Below are 19,022 nucleotides of genomic sequence, written 5' to 3' on the forward strand. Positions count from 1 at the left end.
AGGCTCGAGGGGCTGAACGGCCTACTCCTGCTCTTAATTCATATGTTCATATGTAATTAGGATGCCCACAAGCTGATACCAATTCTGGCAGCAATTTAATCCATCCCAGCAAGTCAAAGGCTGGCTGCTTGACAATAAGGGTTATCCCCATCGGTTCATGAAAACCTTTCCAAAACCCACACTTGCCAGCTGAAAAATGATACAAGCAAAGCCACTGGTCCACAAGCTCCATCATCAATCAGACCATTGGAATGCTGAATCAATGCTTCTGCTACCTGAACAGGTCTTGGGGCTTTCTGCAATACAGCCTGGACACAAGTGTCCTGGATCATAGTAGACTGCTGCATTATCCACAACATTGCTGTAGGTAAAGAGTGGATGAAGACCTTCCGCCACTTTATAAGGAAGACTCCACTGACAGCGAGGGAGGGCACCAACAGCAGCCTGCAGCTAGAGCTCTTCATCAACAGTTAATTCAACAGTGCTTCACCTGAACTAGTCCTGCCCATCTGTCCCCACCCCCCCACATCCTGTACAGTCATGATCATCTCTCGCACTTTATCTACCCTCCAATAAAGTCCGTCCAACCAAAGACGAACATTGATTTACATGACACCCCAACATTGCAGACAAATTAATAATCACAAACGGCATTACATTTTAATGGCTAACAGTAATGTAATAAAACAAAATTATCACCCTGGTGTTCGTCCATTGTGTCTTTGTTAAATAATTTTTTTCCAACCTACTACTCCCATGACAGTGCTCCTATCAGTGCTAGAAACACCTGGGCAGTTGGCCAGTAGAATGCAAATTAGGCTAGTCCAACAAGATGGTTCTGGCCTCTCAATGGCGACATCAGACGCTTGTTCCAATCACTCAGTCCACCATCCACCCGACATACGCTGAAGATGGAAATTGATCCCAATAAGTTTTTGGAAATTGCTGGTCATAGGCTTGCCCATGTCGCTCCTGTATGACTTTCCAACACCCAACACAGAATAATATATGTTTTCCTATGATTATAGAGCTTTGAGACATTCTCATGATAGGTACTTAGAGCAAAGTTTCTTCCCAAACTTTTCTTGAGTTTTAAGTTTAGTACTAAGAACAAACATGATTTTATCCAGAAACTAAAAACTGCAACAATCACACTAAAACTTCAGGCTGAAAATCATTTTTTAGACTGCTACACTTCAGAACACACAATAATGAGGACTACTTAACGTGATTACATTCTGCAGAAGTTCTTATTGAATCATAGTAAAAATATGAAAGAGCAAGGAACAGACATTCAAGCCATCAAGTCTGCCCCTTTCACAGAAGTGTGCAACTTACCTGATCAGGGACAATACGCAACCCATGTAATCTCTTGAAGAACCTTTTGCAAAATGTCTCTCTGATCCTCAACGCAATGAGGCAGATTGTCATCTTTCGAGTGTGGGCACAGCACAGAGAGGAGAACCAGATGGGCAGGATCACACGCCAGCAATGGAGTCCACCTGACTAAGGTTCCATTAATTCACAGGATAGATACATTGAGACAAATGTTCTTCTTTTGCACTTGGGTGTATCTAATTGTCTGGGAGGGGCGCGTATTGGAAAATTAGGCGGGTAAGACTGCATGCCCGTAGCGGAGCCCATTCGATTTGTCATCCATTCATTTAAATTGAAGGAGAATTGGTTATGGGTGTGATACTTTACATTCATAAAGACAAAAGTCTATCACTGCATCGCCAAAACTTCAGAACAACTATCTGTCCCGAATATTCAACTCCCACTTTCATCACACTAGCACGAGTCATTGCGTTTCATTTTTTAAAATGAAATATGTCACTGTGGATGAATGAACCTGAAATCCATCTCTTGCCTGAGATGATGGTTCCTGGCAATATTGAACAAAGTTCGATTTGGTATTAGATTATTGAAACAAACTCAAACTGACCCTCTGCAGAAACTAGAAATGTCAGCAATAAGTGAACTGTATTTGCAGATGTAAATATTTGTCGACCCGAAAGAAAATTTTAAGTATGTTCCCCAAAAAAAAAACAAGTGCATTACAATGCTTTTACCATGAGGCTTGGCATTCATCAGACATTTGGAATATTGAACATATTTCTATTCCTTACAGGATCCAAGACAATCTGTGCTAAACACTGACTCCCGGGGTTGCAAGCAAACAGCATTCCTTTAGGGAGGAAGGTGGCATAAAACCCGGTCCTCCCTGATAAATCGAGTGATTTGCAAGGTAAAGATTGCCCTTAAAGTCTGCGCAAAGAATTAGGTATTTCAAACACATTGTTTAAGACACAATGGGATATCAATTTTAATGTAATGTCCCTGAAATTATGTCATGACATACCAATACATGAATACTCAATATTCATCTGAAAGTCCCCCCCCTACCCGCCCCCAGCCATTTTAAGTAAAGGCATTAATCTGTTTAAAATAAATGAGCTATCACCACTCTAAGATAGCAGTGAGAGCAATTTTGGCCGGATGTGTTAAATGTTTGTACATTAGTATCCCATAATGTAATTACGAGGTCATTATTTTTAAGTAGTGCTATTTTCAAATGGATTTCTGAATCTATTAAAGCACTGACACATAGGCCCCAATTTTAACTGCCCCCCCCCCCCAACCTGGTTTCCGCCAGGCAGGCGCAGTTAAAATAAGGCGTCACTAACCCCCTCTGATCCCGTAGTCTTCCCGCCATCTCCAGATCTTAACCTGATCTTTTGAACAGGCGAGCAGGACTCCCGCAGGAAGGATCTAAAGTCCGACTTTAGATCAGCACATCGGGTACAATGATGTCATCAGGACCTGATCTGCAATTATCGTTGAAGGCCTGAGCTGGGGGAGGTGGTCAGTGAAGGCTCCCCCCCATCAAGTAAACCTGTCGGGAGCTGGATCATGGGCAAGGAGAAGCCCAGAAGGTAAGTTTAAAAAGTTTACTTTAGGTTTCCTTGTGGGCCAGGAGGGGCTACGCCCTCCCCGATCGTGGCCAGAACCTTCTCCTCCACCCCTCCGATAGTGGCCACAGCCTTCTCCACTACCCCCACCCCCCCCTCGACCGAATCGTGGCCATGGCCTTGTTCCCCAGCGCCCCCTCCCCCGAATCGTGGCCACAGCCTTCTCCACTACCCCCCCAACCGATCGTGGCCATGGCCTTCTCCCCCCCCCCCCTCGACCGAATCGTGGCCATGGCCTTGTTCCCCACACCCCCTCCCCCGAATCGTGGCCACAGCCTTCTCTACTACCCCCCCAACCGATTGTGGCCACAACCTTCTCCCCCCCTCACCCTCACCCCCGATCGTGACCACAACCTTCTCCCCCCCTCACCCTCACCCCCGATCGTGGCCACAACCTTCTCCCCCCCTCACCCTCACCCCCGATCGTGGCCACAACCTTCTCCCCCCCTCACCCTCACCCCCGATCGTGGCCACAGCCTTCTCCCCCCCTCACCCTCACCCCCGATCGTGGCCACAACCTTCTCCCCCCCTCACCCTCACCCCCGATCGTGGCCACAGCCTTCTCCCCCCCCCACCCCCTCCCCCGATCGTGGCCACAGCCTTCTCCCCCCCTCACCCCCCACCCCGATCGTGGCCACAGCCTTCTCCCCCCCTCACCCTCACCCCCGATCGTGGCCACAGCCTTCTCCCCCCCTCACCCTCACCCCCGATCGTGGCCACAACCTTCTCCCCCCCTCACCCTCACCCCCGATCGTGGCCACAGCCTTCTCCCCCCCTCACCCTCACCCCCGATCGTGGCCACAACCTTCTCCCCCCCTCACCCTCACCCCCGATCGTGGCCACAGCCTTCTCCCCCCCCCACCCCCTCCCCCGATCGTGGCCACAGCCTTCTCCCCCCCCCACCCCCTCCCCCGATCGTGGCCACAGCCTTCTCCCCCCCTCACCCCCCACCCCGATCGTGGCCACAGCCTTCTCCCCACAACTGACTGCTGGGAACTGGTCCCACAGGTCCCCAGTTGCGGCCTTCTGCCGTCAGATGCTCACTCCTGCCTGCCGGCCAAATGGTCAATCTAGCCGGTAGTCAGGCGTGACACTGCCGTTAAGATCGGCAGGGCCTCCGTGTACCCAACCTTACCGGGTTTGTTTCCCGCTACCAGACTCCAGCGCCCCCTGTAAAAATGGAGGCCATAATTTTTGATACTGAGACGACACTGTTTATTTTACAGATACGCCAGCAGAGTATGCTGGTGGGTCAGTGCATTACAATTTTCATAATCGAGTGAAGTAAGGATGCTTATAAGTGACTTGTGAAGCTTTTCAAACTTACTGAGGAGATCTGTTATCACCAGGAAAAGCCTTAACTTGACACCCTAATTCTGAACTGGCTTGCAGAGTTGCAACAGATATTCACTTAAGCACTTTCAGTGTCACCATTCAATATGAGCAATGACGGACAGGAAAAGACCCTCTGGTCCATCCAGCCTGTCCCACGCGATCATGATACCTTGTGTATCACAGTATACGCACTCCCCATCCCTCGCCATGTGATCTCCAGGGAAAGGCGAAAAACCTGGCCAATTTGGGGGAAAAAAACCTGGGAAATTCCTCTGGCGATTGATCCCTATGGCGATTGAAACTAGTCCAGGAGATCACTCTAGCCCAGATGAGTCTATGCAGTACATTACCTATCTTTGGTAAGAGTCGGCTCACCACCACCTTCTCAAGAGCAATTAGAGATGGGCAATAAATGCCGGCCTCGCCAGCGACGCCCACATCCCACGAACGAATTAAAAAAAAACTTCAACCTTCACATTTCATTTTAGCTTCCTTACCATATCCAATGGGCAATAAAATCTTCCAAGAACAATCCAAATTGCTTGGGTAATTTCCAGGAAATCCAGGACTTAGGATGACGTTGTTCAACTCAGTCAGGATCCCTCCACATCTAGCTGATTAATAATAAAAAAAAACGTCATTTATTCCATGCAGCTGCTCTGTGGCCCCCATGTCAAATTCCTCCCATTAATTATCAGTACTACATTCGGCACAGGTTTTCCAATCAAAAAGTTCAGGCTGTAAATAAGATTAGATTTTTCAAATTTGAGGGTTATAATCTTCTCAAAGTTCAATTTGTAATTTAGGCTCAAGGCCCTACAGTGAGACACTCCACCACCAAAGGTCTATCTGTAAGCTTTATTCAGTAGATATAAACAAATAGTACCGTACTGATCTGGGAGACACCATTTCGTCCCACCAGCCTGGATCAATTCTATCCTGCACGCTCCAGTGGGTGCACTCAAGGAGCTTCTTGAAGTTCCCCTTTTTAAACTCTAAAGGTCCCAGGTGTACGTGACCACAGGCATATCATTACATGATTATACCAAAAGAGTTAGAGTATTCCATATAAGGAGAAACTAATAAGCAAACATCGAACATATACCTCATGAATAACTCAGTTAATAAGCTGAAATTCTAACTAATGAGCAAACATGTTTCTACCTGTAGTTCATTTAATGAGATGAATTCCTAACTAACAAATATCTTTCTAAAGTTGCGATCAGTACAATTCCTTGTTCCTTTATCTTATCACACAGAACTTGCTTCCTGCAATTAATTGTTGTTCCACCATGTGAATCTACTGACCATAAGTCTGTTTTAAATTCTGTGCTTTCTTACATTTGCATGAATCTAAACTAGGCAATTATCTCACACAGTCATGACCTCAATTAAGTGTCCTAGTATCTCCATCACAGGCACAGCCCCAGGTGACATCGCTCATACAAGCAACCAAATTAAAGTGGCTGGTGCTGCAGGGGCCAGTTTCAGTTCAACAGCTGATGGACTCCATTTTGGCTGATGTGTATAACAGCACAACATTATTACTTGTCAGTTACTAAAATCTCATCTGCTTGCACAAGACAAAAGACAATGGGACGTTTTTGGAGCAAAGTCCAGCTGAATGGCCAAGGCTCAAAGTTATGCACCGCCAAGATTGAAAATAATACAAGAGAAGCTCAGGTCTAAAAGAATAAAGCTTAGGATACACTTTAACAGATCCATATTCAGTTGATTCCAAGTTAATTTCTACTTTCTGTGTTAGCCTTGGCTCAGCGGTAACGCTCAAGCTTTAGTCCAGGACTTGAGCACATAACTTAGGCTGACACTTCAATGCAGCACTGAAGGAGTGCTGCACTGTCGGAGGTGCCTTTTTTTGGATGATATGTTAAACCGAGGCCCCACCTGCCCTCTCAGGTGAATGTAAAAGCTCCCATGGAGCTATTCAAAGAAGAGCAGGTGAGTTCTCCTGGTGTACTGGCTAATATTTATCCCTCAACTAACATCACTAAAAAAGACCATCTGGTCATTTAGCTCACTGTTGTTTGTGGGATCTTGCTGTGTGCAAATTGTCTGTCATGTCTCCCTACATTACAACAGTGACTACACTTTAAAAGTATTTCATTGGCTGTGAAACACTTTGGTACATCCTGAGAGTCATGAAAGGCGCTGCATAAATGGAAGCTTTTTCTTTCTTTTGTGTTGTTGAGATTTGACTCCCTCTTCTTAAGCTTTTATTCTCCCATCTCACAGTTGAAGTGATTGGGCAGATAACCTGCTCTCAGACTTTTGCCATATTTCTACAAAACCAACTCACAAGAAGAGCCCAGGAATGATTCTCCTGCCAGTTTTCACTGTGAGGGAAGTATGTGACCATCAGTCAACACCTTCCCTGGCAATTTTTGTTCAAATAGCAATTTTGTGCTTTCTAAAGTCCAAATAATTAAAAACTAGAACCAAGGTTGAGAATGGGTACACTTCATATGTGATTGCTGAGAAAAAAAGATAAAGTTTAAAACTTGTTCAGTTAGTAAAGGAAACAAAAAACTGAGCTATACCAGGTCAGTACCAGATTCAATTCCCAATCCATGCTGATTCCTAGTTGGTGTGGCAGTAGAAGCACTGCAATTGGGCTTCAGGGCCTCTAGGTTATGTAGGGCAGACCATAAAAGTACCCCTCATTAAATGACTAGTATTGCACCATGATCCTTTTTTTCTGTTACTGAGATAGGGAATTCATCAACTGTAAGGGATCTTTCTCTACTTACCAATGCAGATTGGAGGTGGGTAGTTCCAACGGCGAACAGTTCCAGGCATACAAGAAACATGGGCCTGTCCCTAGAAAGAAACATTCAGACCACATACAATTTAGAAGTTGAAAAATTGAAACAGCCGCACAAAAAGCCAAGACATTCTCTGGCAAACTAGTCCCTTTAATGTTGATTTTGATTCTTATTACTGCCATGCCAAAGGGAGAAATGATAAACATGATTACATTGCTCTCCTCCGAAGGATTAATGGATAAATGCACTGCCCGATGAGCCATTAAGATCAGAACATCCCCGGGTCAGTACCTAGGCTGAGTCTGCTAAACTCTGCTTGCGTGGCATTGAGGGTGCTGCAATAAGCTGCAGCAGCCTTGGGTCAGGGAGTGGGAAGATTAGTCACTTCTGATCACTATCCCACTTCTGATTGCTATCTATTGACCCCTGCCGGATAGTGGACATGTGACTATCATGTTCGACCACCCTCCTGCTCTGAAATTTAGCAGTGCAATTCAGAAGATCTGGAATGTCATTATTATTTTACACAGCAGCAAATAAAAATGTAACATATACTGGACTTAAAAGGGTAAAATAATGTCGATTAAAATATTGCACCTCGAATTTCCTAATAATCAAGAGTGGGTTACTGCTTGATAAACCAGCAGTGATCACATCGCAGGAATGAATCCTCCTGTGTGAACATCATCACCTACCAACAGCATGGCATGCCCTGAATGCTGACATCTCCACCACCAGTTGCTGCCAGCACACTTGACCAAAGGTGGAAAATTGAGACACTATTTGTTGGAAGTAGCAACGTCTAGATTTCAAGACAGGAATCAACTTCATTTCTTTACACAGAGGGTAATCAGCACCTGGAGTGGGATGCCAGGTAAGGTGGTCGAGGCCACAACACTGGACTCATTTCAGAAACAGACAGATGCTGGAGCAGTCAAACAGCAGAGCTGGTATTCTGGAAAGATGAGACTAAATGGAACAAAGGAGCTTCTACATCCAAAATAACCTTGTGAAGTAATTGGGATGGTGGTTTTACAATGAATTATATCGAATTTACAGCACAGAAACAAGCCATTCGGCCCAACAGGTCTATGCCGGTGTTTATGCTCCACGTGAGCCTCCTTCCACCTTACTTCATCTAACCCTATCAGCATAACCTTCTATTCCTTTCTCCCTCGTGTACTTATCTAGCTTCCCATAAATGCATCTATTCTATTCACCTCAACTACTCCTTGTGGTGCGAGTTCCGCATTGGACCACTCTCTGAGTAAAGAAGTTTCTCCTGAATTCTTATTGGATTCATTAGTGACTGTCTTATATTTATGGCCCCTAATTTTGGACTATCCCACAATCGGAAACATCTTTTCTACATCTAACCTTATAATCATGAGCAAACCCTGCCATTAAACCCTTACACGCATTACAATGATGCAATGAACATCTCTGTGATGCTTATCGAATATACCCAACTAGTAATGATATGGAAAGATTCTTGGGCATTGTGACCTTGATGGATTTATTGCCATTCAAAAAATGTTCACACTAATCAATGTAATAAAATTATAAAAAGTGATCCAAATTATTAATTATTCTATCCTTCAAAAATAAAACAAAAATTACTATTTTGTCCCTAATTCCTTTATGTTGGAAAAGCCTCAAAGTATTTCTTTAAAAAATAAATTTAAATCATGAAAAAAATTCTTCTGGCTTTTATCGCTTTAATGCCTGAAGAATTTTTTTTTAAACAAGATGGTGGGCTGGTGAATGATTTTAAGTGGTTCGAAAATCAAATGTAGCAATCTACAAAAAGTACATTATGTTAAAAATGCATTGATGGGAACACAATGTTCCTTTTTTAAATACTGGATGATGATATTTTTCAGGACCGAAAATAAACAAGTTCTTTCTTTTAGAGCTGCACAAAATGACAATTATGTGACTAGCAAATTCAATAGAGACCAGAATAAGACAAACAAAAGGCATACACATTGTTCACTAATCATAGCTGTTAACCTTTAGACTCAACTCTTGTCATTTTTAGTTAGGAATTGGATGACTGGATCCCTGCAGAGTCAGATCAAGCAACTGGATTCAATCAAAGAGAGAAAAATAGCAGTGAATAAAATGTCACGTTTTATAAGCCATTCTGCTATATGTGTTCGAGGTCCCGCAGGACTTTTTGATCGATGGTTTTTGCATCCTGAGAGCAGCCCACTACTGGGATTGAAGGCGCACTCTGTGCCTGAGTGTGGGGGCAGCAAGAGAAGAGGAATTAATCAAAGCACAGCACTTGGAAAATAGGTTCCTAAACATTACATTTATTTTCAATATTACAATTGTGATATAAGCAGAAGTCACAATGAGGGAAAGATGGATTATGTAAAACTAAACCATCTAAATCTAGTTTCTTTACGGCCAAAGCCTACAAAGTAGGTTCATTGTGTGCAATCCATCACTTCTAATGAATATCCTCAGTCTAATTATTCATGTGGGACATGACAAAAGTACGTAATACAATAACACGCATTTGTGCAATACTGCAATAAGAATCGTGTTGAAATCACATACCCACTCCAATTTAGTAAGTAGATGCAGTAGAGAAATAGATAGAGAAATCGGATTGATAAGAATATGGACCCTTTTCCACAATGGCAGTGCTATGATTCATGGTAATACGTAGTCACACAGCAACAAAGTGGACTCCTCCTTGAACTTACCTGCAGTGTATAACCAGATTCACAGCTAAAAGACACCACGTCATTAACCAAGTATCTGTCTCCAATCTTTATGCCATTGCTAGGAACCACTGGATCTGGGCAGGTTGTAAGACCGACAGCTGTAGCGAGAAATACATACTCAATTGCAAGGGATCAAAGGTAATATGAAATCTAAATATTTGGACCATTCTTAACCTACTATTATATAAAATAAAGTACAGAACATTTAAACATGTCTGTCCATCACACATTTTCTTCTCTTATTTCATGTGTGTATATCTGACCACATATTGGCAATAATACCAAATTCGTCAGTGGGTTCTAAACTAAATTAATGTATTTCAAACATGAATATGATATAGTGACATTGATAAGTACTATCTTCTTGATGAATAATAATTTTTAAAAATATGAAATTAAAAAATACTGGGAAATGCACAACACATCAGTCCGAATCTGGAACAGAAAGACAGATTAACATTTTCAGTATGATCCTTCACCTGAATTGCTATTTCCAGAATTTTCTGCTTTTATCAGATTGCTAGCAGGTGCAATTTAAAAAAAAAAATCTCTACTAAAAAAGTGCCCAGTTACGTCTGAATAAAGCAGTCGTTTAATCACTTTTTGTTACTTAACTTATAATATTCTCAGCTGGTGGCACTACTTCCTTAAACAAAGATAGGGACAGACTTAATCAGTGAAGATGGAGGCCCTTATTCCAAACTCCCTTATTTTCAGTGTACAAATGCATGCCTGCCAGCTATTTTATTGATTTCAACAGTGAAACGGAGTGCATCCATTTAAAATATTCCACTTGGTGACCACACAGATTCCAATTAGTAGGTGGCAGCTGGTAATGAAGTGAATAGGGTGAAAAACACTGTCAGAGTGAATAACAACATGGGAATAGGCTGTCAATTGATTTTGGTTTTTTTTTAGCTGCAAAGCTATTCAGCCATTTAAATCCTTATGCCATGATTTCAGCATTTTTAACCCCGGGTGTTCAGTAAAATAAACTCTAATTTAACTCCATGGAAATAGTGGAGTGGTTTCTGAAAACAGCAAAGTGTGTAATGATTTTAAATCGTCGTCATAAAATTTCTGCACTGAAATCTCCAGCCACTTGCATAATGCACTACGTTGCATCTTTCAAAACCTGGGCCATTTTTTTTTGTCTTCTATATTCTGGTATAAACACCCAATTACTGAATCGTAGAACTTTAGAAAATAACCTGCAACCCCATTTCTAAAGTAGAAGTTGAGAAAATGTCATACGCGTCAGAATCTGAGTGGGTTACAGAAAATAAAGCACCAAATGATGCAAGCCTCATAATTCATAAGCACTACACCAGGCGCAATTAAGTTGTGTTGGCTGTGACACAAGTGATTTATTCTCAATTAAACGTGATTCTCAATGTGTAACAGAGATAATTATTTTTAGTTTAGATTGATTTTTTTTTTGTCGATTTCCAGCTGGACTTTACCAACACAGATGTTGTGAGAGGTCGCAGATGAACACCTATGGAAGCCTGTAAAGTGGCCCAAAGTCAGTCATTTTAACCTGGCGCATCAGAAGGGAATGGTTTTCTCAAAAGTTAAACTGCTGTGGTCCCAATAGTTTCTTTAATCAAACGTTCCAATGGTGTCTTGATGGAGGCTCAAATCACAGCTCTACCCGTGAACACATGTTGTACAAGAGTGGTTTACTTAACTGTTCTCATCATTAATATTTACTTCTTGAATTTCTGACTTTTTCCCCCACTCAGGACCACTGACATTTAAATACCAGTGAAACAGGCGATGGGTTGCTAGCTCTGCCACCCTATTGCAGTCCCAATGATTACTGGCAGCATTACCAACAGCAGAAAGATTATTTCACCTGTGGGTCACTATAATCATCTCACAGAAATCAGCATTCGGCCCTGCACTCACCAACAACAGAAGCCCATTATGATTACAGAGCAAGAAAGACCTATACAGTTGATCAAAAGCTTACTGACTTGTGACTTGGAGTAAGTATCCCCTTTTTATTCAGAATTCATATCCCTCAACTTCTGATGCTCTGAACCCAAATCTAGACTCTGCACAATTAGTGCAGATAGAATGCACACGTCAGAGAAAGCAAACACATGGAATAGGCCACTGTAGAGATTGATCAAATAAAACGACTGAAGGGAAATGTTGAATGACCGTATACTGGTGCATCATAGGATGTGATGACTATGTTGTACTCAACCATGTTGTGCAAGAGACATTCTTTGTAAATTCAACAGTAACCTTGTCTTCAAGCTATCCTGTGGAAACTTAATTTGAGACAGAAAATCAAAGGATCAAAGGATGTGACATGTTAAGGACAATAGATGTGGCAAATGTGTGAGACCAGTACACAAAGTGTGATGGGCCCGCAAATCACCAAAGAGCAGATGGCTGATTAAAACCACCTCAGGCACAGAATATGCTACTTTGTTCTACAAAGTAGTGTTGAACCAGCACGATAGACTGATAAGGAAAAATGTGTTGAATCAGGGAACAGACTTAACGACGTTAAGTGTAGGTACAAAAGATTGAGATCATAAGACCCAGGAAGCACCCCTGGTTGAGGCTGTGTCACCAATGACCAGAAGACATACCCGGAGGTAGGATGGGATTGGCAGATTCGAACAACAACTGCAGAAAAAAACCAAGGAACAAGCAGAGACAATATGGATATAAGGAGACCCTTGGGCCCGCCTAGGTTGCCAGCTGTCGGTGGAGAGAAAGAAACCATCTACAAGGAAGAAACGCACAGATGTGCTTGGGGGGAACCTCCAGAGACCAAAGGAGCTGATCACTTCTTGATTCTGGGTGCAGCGCAATCCAAACAAAAGTTGTAGGGATTTGGTTACTGGATTTAATTGCAAATTTAGTTACTAAGTTTTGTTAAACTCTGTAATAAAAATTGGGATTGCGTAGTGAGTATTCGTTTTTGTTTCAATAAAGTAAACAAAAAGGGAAGTACTCTTTGGCCCCAATATTAACAGGGAGGCAGGATGGGAGCGAACTTAACGGCAGGAAGTAATTTTATTTTTTTTCTCTCTGTTTCCCGCGCGGGAAGGCTTGTGGCACAAGGCCGCAGATGGGGAGCGGAGAGGAGAGAGGGAGAGAGATCGTGGGTCGGGAGGGGAAGATTGTGGGGAGAGTTCGTGGAGGTCAGGGGGCGAGATCGGAGGCCGGGGGTGGAGATGGCGGATGGACAATTGGGAGAGATCGTGGGTGGAAGGTTGGGAAAAATCGTGGGGGTCGAGGGGAGATCGGAAGCCGGGGGGGGGGGGGGGGGGAGATCGTGGGGAGGGATAAGCAGGTTTGCTTGGGGGGGGCCGGGAGGAAGCACTCCCGCTCCTCCTGGCCCACAAGCTGTGCTGGAAAGGCACTTACCTGCTGTCCTTGCCTACCTTCAGCTGCCGGGTTTACTGAGCCCTGGGGAACATGGCCCACAGCCGTTAAAAGTAAAACTCTGGTAAAATTTGAGGCATGCAGCCTCATTAACATTTTAAATAACTGACCCGCCTCTCAAGAGCAGGTAAGTCACCAACCCCCCCGTCGCCTCCCCCCACCCTCCAACCCGCCTTGTTAAAACCGGAAGTGGGAGAAGGGTTGGGGTCGGGTTTCTTATTTTTGAAATTTTAACCTCCCCCTTTCTCCTCTCTCGCCCATCCTGGGGGATTAAAATTCCCCCCTTTGTGTCTGTCACTCCACTCAGTGGCTTGTTTAAGTCAAGCCTCACAGGATTAATGAGAAAACCCTACACCGTCAACCTATCGTTCTGGATAAATTTAAATCCAGGTCGCAGAAATCAAATACTGATGTTCAGCTCCATTGTGAGACCAAGTTCCTTCTATTGTCAAGAACAAAAGCAAAAATAAAAAGCAGATTTTTAAAAAAAAATAAACTGAAATGCTGGGAAAGCCAAAGAAGTCACAGAGGCAACAAAACCCAGGAGAAGAAGTGTACCGTCAGACGAGGAGGAAACGCAAATGCCAAATCCCGGAGACATAGATCGGCTTCTGAAAAGAAACGGTAGGTAGGATTGTGGAATATTTTACTGGCAACTATATAACAATTGGACTTTAGGGGAAATTATATTTTCTTTACATGGTTGTTATCTCACAAATTTTCCTTACATGCCTATATATTCAGCTGAGTCAGGGGTACAAACGGCGACTGGAGCCATTTTATAAATGGCTGAAATTGCAGACTTTGATATGGTTCCTTTTTATGGCTCTCTGGGGATCTTTGCTGATTTATATTCGATAAATCGGCACAGTTAAGTCTATTATTTGAGCCAATAAGAGTGCGCAAAATGGGCAGTAGCGAATCGGAGAAATGGGTATAACGGGCGAACATTCTGCGATTGCATGTCTCGCTAGTCCCCTCACCGATGTTGAATTTTACCGCCTTTATTTTCTGCGGTACCTTCATGTGGTACCTTAAAGAGTGAATCTGTAACAGATATATGTAAGAATTTTAGTTATATAGATGGATATTGTGAAGTTTGTAAGGATGAGCTTAATAAAATAATACCTGAATTTAGATACTGCCTTTCATTGAAACATATCAAAGCCATTAACACAAAATTGTACTCCTTTGAAGTGCAGTAACTGTTGCTATGTAGACAAGCATGCCACCTTTCTATACCAGTAAACAGCCAATGGCGTGAATAACCATTCGTTCTACTTTCAGGTGATATTAAGTTAGAACAGGTGTCGAACAAATAAATCCCTGTTTTTCTTCATGTAGTGCCATGAGATCATGAGTGCCATGACCGTCAGCATTATTAATGTGTTCAAACCCCATTGTTGGAGCATGATCGCAAATCCTTTTGGCTCAGAGGCGAGAGTCCTAACACCTATTGTGTTTTGCATGTTTCTTTGCCACCGATGAAGAACACAACAAACACCTAATGCCAGTTTACATCTATGATGTGGAGATGCCGGTGATGGACTGGGGTGGACAAATGTAAGGAGTCTTACAACACCAAGTTATAGTCCAACAGCTTTGTTTGAAATCACAAGCTTTCGGAGGCTTTCCTCCTTCGTCAGGTGAGTGAAGTAGGAAGCCTCCGAAAGCTTGTGATTTCAAACAAAGCTGTTGGACTATAACCTGGTGTTGTAAGACTCCTTACATAAGTTTATATCTACAATGAAGGAGTAATGATTGTCAGGTAATCACGCTTTAACTGTCTCAGAATTCATAACTGGTTACCAAAAAAAGTGCCTGTATTTTTTTTTCACCATGTGAAAGAAGTGCTGGAAATGCACAGCGAGAAGATCAATATTTGAACGGGAAGAACAGGTTCATGTTCTTTTCGAGGCCTTTCATCAGAATCACCTGAAATGTGAAACCATCTTTTCTCTTTCAGGTGAAGACTGACCTGCTTTGCGTTTCTACTGTTTTCTGTTTTTATTTCTGATATTCATATGGGCTGATTGCCCCGATTGGACACTCCTGGTAAGGAGCAAATTGTGGGCCTGTAGCCCCTGATTTTTTTTGTCCAGTGAGCACTAGTTCTCACTCGGACTCGCTGATTGGGGAATCAGCTCTGTACATCATATAGAATTGGAAGGAGTAATTACAAGAAAATAATCCTATCAAAATATTCAGATGACATCATAAATCATAACAGCGAATCATAATTAACTGTCAGCTAAACTCTGAGAGTACAGTTATTATTTGAATCAGTATTCATTTTCTCCTATCTCTTCTTTTTAGGAATCATTTTGAAATTCATTAATGCATTTTTCTTTCTTCATGATCCATTTCTCTTTTTAATCTTAACAGTGGGCATCATGATTATTACTGACGTCAGGAAGCTCCATTCATTGAGTCATAACGATCTTCATACTGAAGAATTACATTTAAGGAGCAGTCATTTCAGGATGATTGGGAAATAAAACTACAGAATCTGGTCTATGATATTAGTCAAGAAATTGTACTTGTGTGATGCAATTATTTTTTCAGGGAGCTGTCTAAAATATTCAGTATTAAAAAAACACCAAGAGGTATATCTTTCTATTTTCTCTGTTGCTCGGAAAATGTGTCGATTGCAGTATAATTGCAGCTTAAACACCGGCAGAGAGCAGTTGGGCTGAATGGCCTTTTTCTGTGCTGCAACTTCTATGTAAAAAGGAAGAAACCATACCCCGAAGTATAGGATCAGGTAGAAAAAAAAGTGCAGAGGAAGCCATCTCAAAAAGCACATAATTTTAGACAAGGAGAGTTCGATGCATTAACCGTAGGCAATGTGGGGAGTTAACAGCAAAAGCAAAACATGTTAAATGTCAAATCATGACAATCAAATGGGATGGGGATTTGTTTAGTACATGCTCTTCACAGCACGACTATGCCTTAGTGATAGCACTGAGGGAGATGTCAATGTCATGCTTTATAAAATTTCTAAATGACCTTATTTTACTCCATTTTACAAAGTACATTTCCAACACCAAGTTTAGAGAGGAGATAAATTAATAGCCTATCTGTTGGGTTACGAGTTAGAAATTGCATGGATCAGTGAAGTGCCAGTGCTCTAGAGGGAATTTATCTCAATAGCCTTTTCTGATAACAACCAGAAACCTATAAAACGACTCATTTCTAAGCTTGGCCGTTCATCATGCAACACTAAAGCCCTGATTTTAACTTGGGGTGTGAATCAGGTGGGCTGGGGCAGGTCAAGCGGGAAAGCTCTCATGACGTCGCCAGTGTGAGCCCCGGGCGATTATTACACCCGGGCCTCATTTTAATATGTTTGAGAGGCCGCCCACCCGATCAGGACGGGAAATGGGCAGCCTGCCCACATTCTCTGCGCAATTTCCAGCAGGCCTCCTGAGGCTCTTTTAAAGTGGGAGGTTGTAGTCGCTGAAGCCAGATTTCGTTCCGATATTTTGCTTCCGAGGAGGGGGGGGGGGGGGTCTGAGAAACGAGTCGGATGGCCTCTCCCAGGTTTTCTCATGCCTTCTCGGAAACCCTGGTGGAGGAGGTCAGGGTAAGGAGGGAGGTACTGTTCCCCAGCATCTGCAGGAGCATCTCCAAAGTAACTATTCATCAGGCCTGGACAGAGATGACTATGAAGGTCAGTGCCAGCAGCATCACCCCCAGAACCTGGTTTCAGTGTAGGAAGAGGTTCAATGACCTCACAAGAGCAGTAACTCTTCACCTCTCCATCTCTCTCAACAAGACTTGACAACACTCCTATCACCCCTCCCCCACCACGCTGAACAATTTCCTCCCCTCCATCACATCCTTCAACATCGAAACACAAGGGCACACTACCACACCTCTCATCCCAAACACACTCACTTCTTCCTTTGCTTTCTTCACATCACATACTAACACCATTCTCTTCTCACATCCTAACACTTGAAGAACCACCGACTCCTCCCAGCACTGTTTCCTCACTTCATAATCCACCCACTTGGCTTTACATTCATTACCTCCCCATTCTCACTCCATCTTGCTTCTTCGTCACCTCTCAGCACAAACCGTACACATCTCCACATCTCTACACAGACACTAACTATTGTCCTCTCTTTCTGCAGGACAACACAGCACATAATGTAAGGGAGAGGAGCAGGAAAGGGGTAGGAGTACCCAGTATAGCATTCATCCAAGAGTAGCATGAAGTATTGGAGATTAGTGGCCCGGACAATGTGAGGGAAGGCAAGGCTGGCAGATTATCTTAGCAGGGTGTCTGCAAATTACTTGTAACCCTTCAATTACCTCAGCAAATATTCAGCAAGCTTCACAACTTAGACTGTTAATGTTCAGCCTCTTAGCGCCATCCTAACTCTTGTCCCTTTCTTTGAGGTCCTTCTCAGTACTTGGACCCTACTGAAGAAGATACCTCGGAGGTGGACAATCCCCTTGAGGATGTAGTACCATGCACTCCATCCCACCCAAGCACCAGCAGAGATACTGGCACCACATATGTTGGATAATGAGGCAGAGGGATCTGCACATGGTGAAATAATCAAACGGGGTCTCAGTTTAACATTTCATCCAAAATATGTAACTTCTGATAACGTAGCAGCCCCTCAGAACTATACTGGAGTATAATCCGAGACTGTGTGTTCAGTTCCTGGAATGAAGCTTGAGCCCACAAATTTCTGACAGAGCTGAGAGTGTTACCAGGGATTTTCCCTTAGATTGCCACCCACATTTATAGGGCCAGACAATCGTACATGTCCAAAAAAAGTTGAAATAAAAAACAGAAAATGCAGGAAATACTCAGCAGGTCAGGCAGCATCTGTGTAGAGAGAAACAGTTAACGATTCAGGTCAATAACTTTTCATCAGAATCTTTCAGGTCCTGAAACGTTAACTCTGTTTTTTCCCTCTCCACCGATGCTGCCTGACCTGCTGAGTGTTTCCAGCATTTTCTGTTTATATTTCAGATTTCTAGCATCCGCCATATTTTGGTTTTGTCCAAGGAAAGCTGTATGCACAGACTATGATTTTCTAAGGAGGTCTTCACACAACTGCACAGTCCTGTAGTCAGATCGAGAAACCACTCGCAGGACAGGGATGGCTCTGCCAAGGGCCAGTGGGAGGAGGAAGTGATGTGGATGGTTACCATCTGCCTCTGGGAATGGAGATGATCCTCTTGTGTTAGGTTGGCAACAAATGGCACCAACAAATCTGTGAGGGAGCAGATCTCTGGACAGCAATGAGGCTTTTGAGGCCCTGCATCACTAAGTTCCCTAACGTGTTGAATGTAAAAACGACAGACTGCTGCACATTGGAGCACAAAATCTCTGCAGCCCCAGTCATATTGTAAACTTAGGACCATGGCCAAGGAGAGCAATGCTGCAGAGGGTCATGGAGTGGCCAGTGGTGATGTGCAGCTCAGCCTGACGCTCATGCCGCACCCCAAACATGAGGGTTGTAGACTCCTCCATGGATGGCCACAAACTGAGCAGGCTGCTCGGCACACTCTCAAATCACTGCATGAATTGCTGATGATGAGCTATCAAAATGCATTTTTAGACAGGCTCTGCGAGATCCTAATCACTAGGATCAGCAGCTGAATGAGCTGGCCCTCGAGACAACTGCTTGCTGCTCCTCCAAACGCTCCTGCACTTCATCCTCCTTAATCATGGGCTGTGCTTCATTAAGTGCTCCCTCTTGCAACTGACTCCCGGGCCACAGCTTCTGAGCTGAGCGTGTCTATCTGTTCTGGTGTTT

At 43.3% G+C, this 19,022-nt stretch overlaps 1 protein-coding gene across 1 annotated transcript in view; it reads right to left on the reverse strand.

Moving 5' to 3' along the window:
- Positions 1-19,022, reverse strand: part of LOC137321575 (CUB and sushi domain-containing protein 1-like) — a 2,214,006-nt gene that overhangs the window by 257,673 nt on the left and 1,937,311 nt on the right. The window contains exons 38-40 of the mRNA XM_067984007.1: positions 9,808-9,926; positions 7,076-7,145; positions 4,805-4,921 (exon numbers count right to left, since the gene is read on the reverse strand). Of these exons, the coding sequence (XP_067840108.1) occupies positions 4,805-4,921; positions 7,076-7,145; positions 9,808-9,926 (306 nt within the window). The remainder of the gene's footprint in view (positions 1-4,804; positions 4,922-7,075; positions 7,146-9,807; positions 9,927-19,022) is intronic.

This window comes from Heptranchias perlo, chromosome 5 (assembly GCF_035084215.1).
Source record: "Heptranchias perlo isolate sHepPer1 chromosome 5, sHepPer1.hap1, whole genome shotgun sequence".
Taxonomy (NCBI): Eukaryota; Metazoa; Chordata; class Chondrichthyes; order Hexanchiformes; family Hexanchidae; genus Heptranchias; species Heptranchias perlo.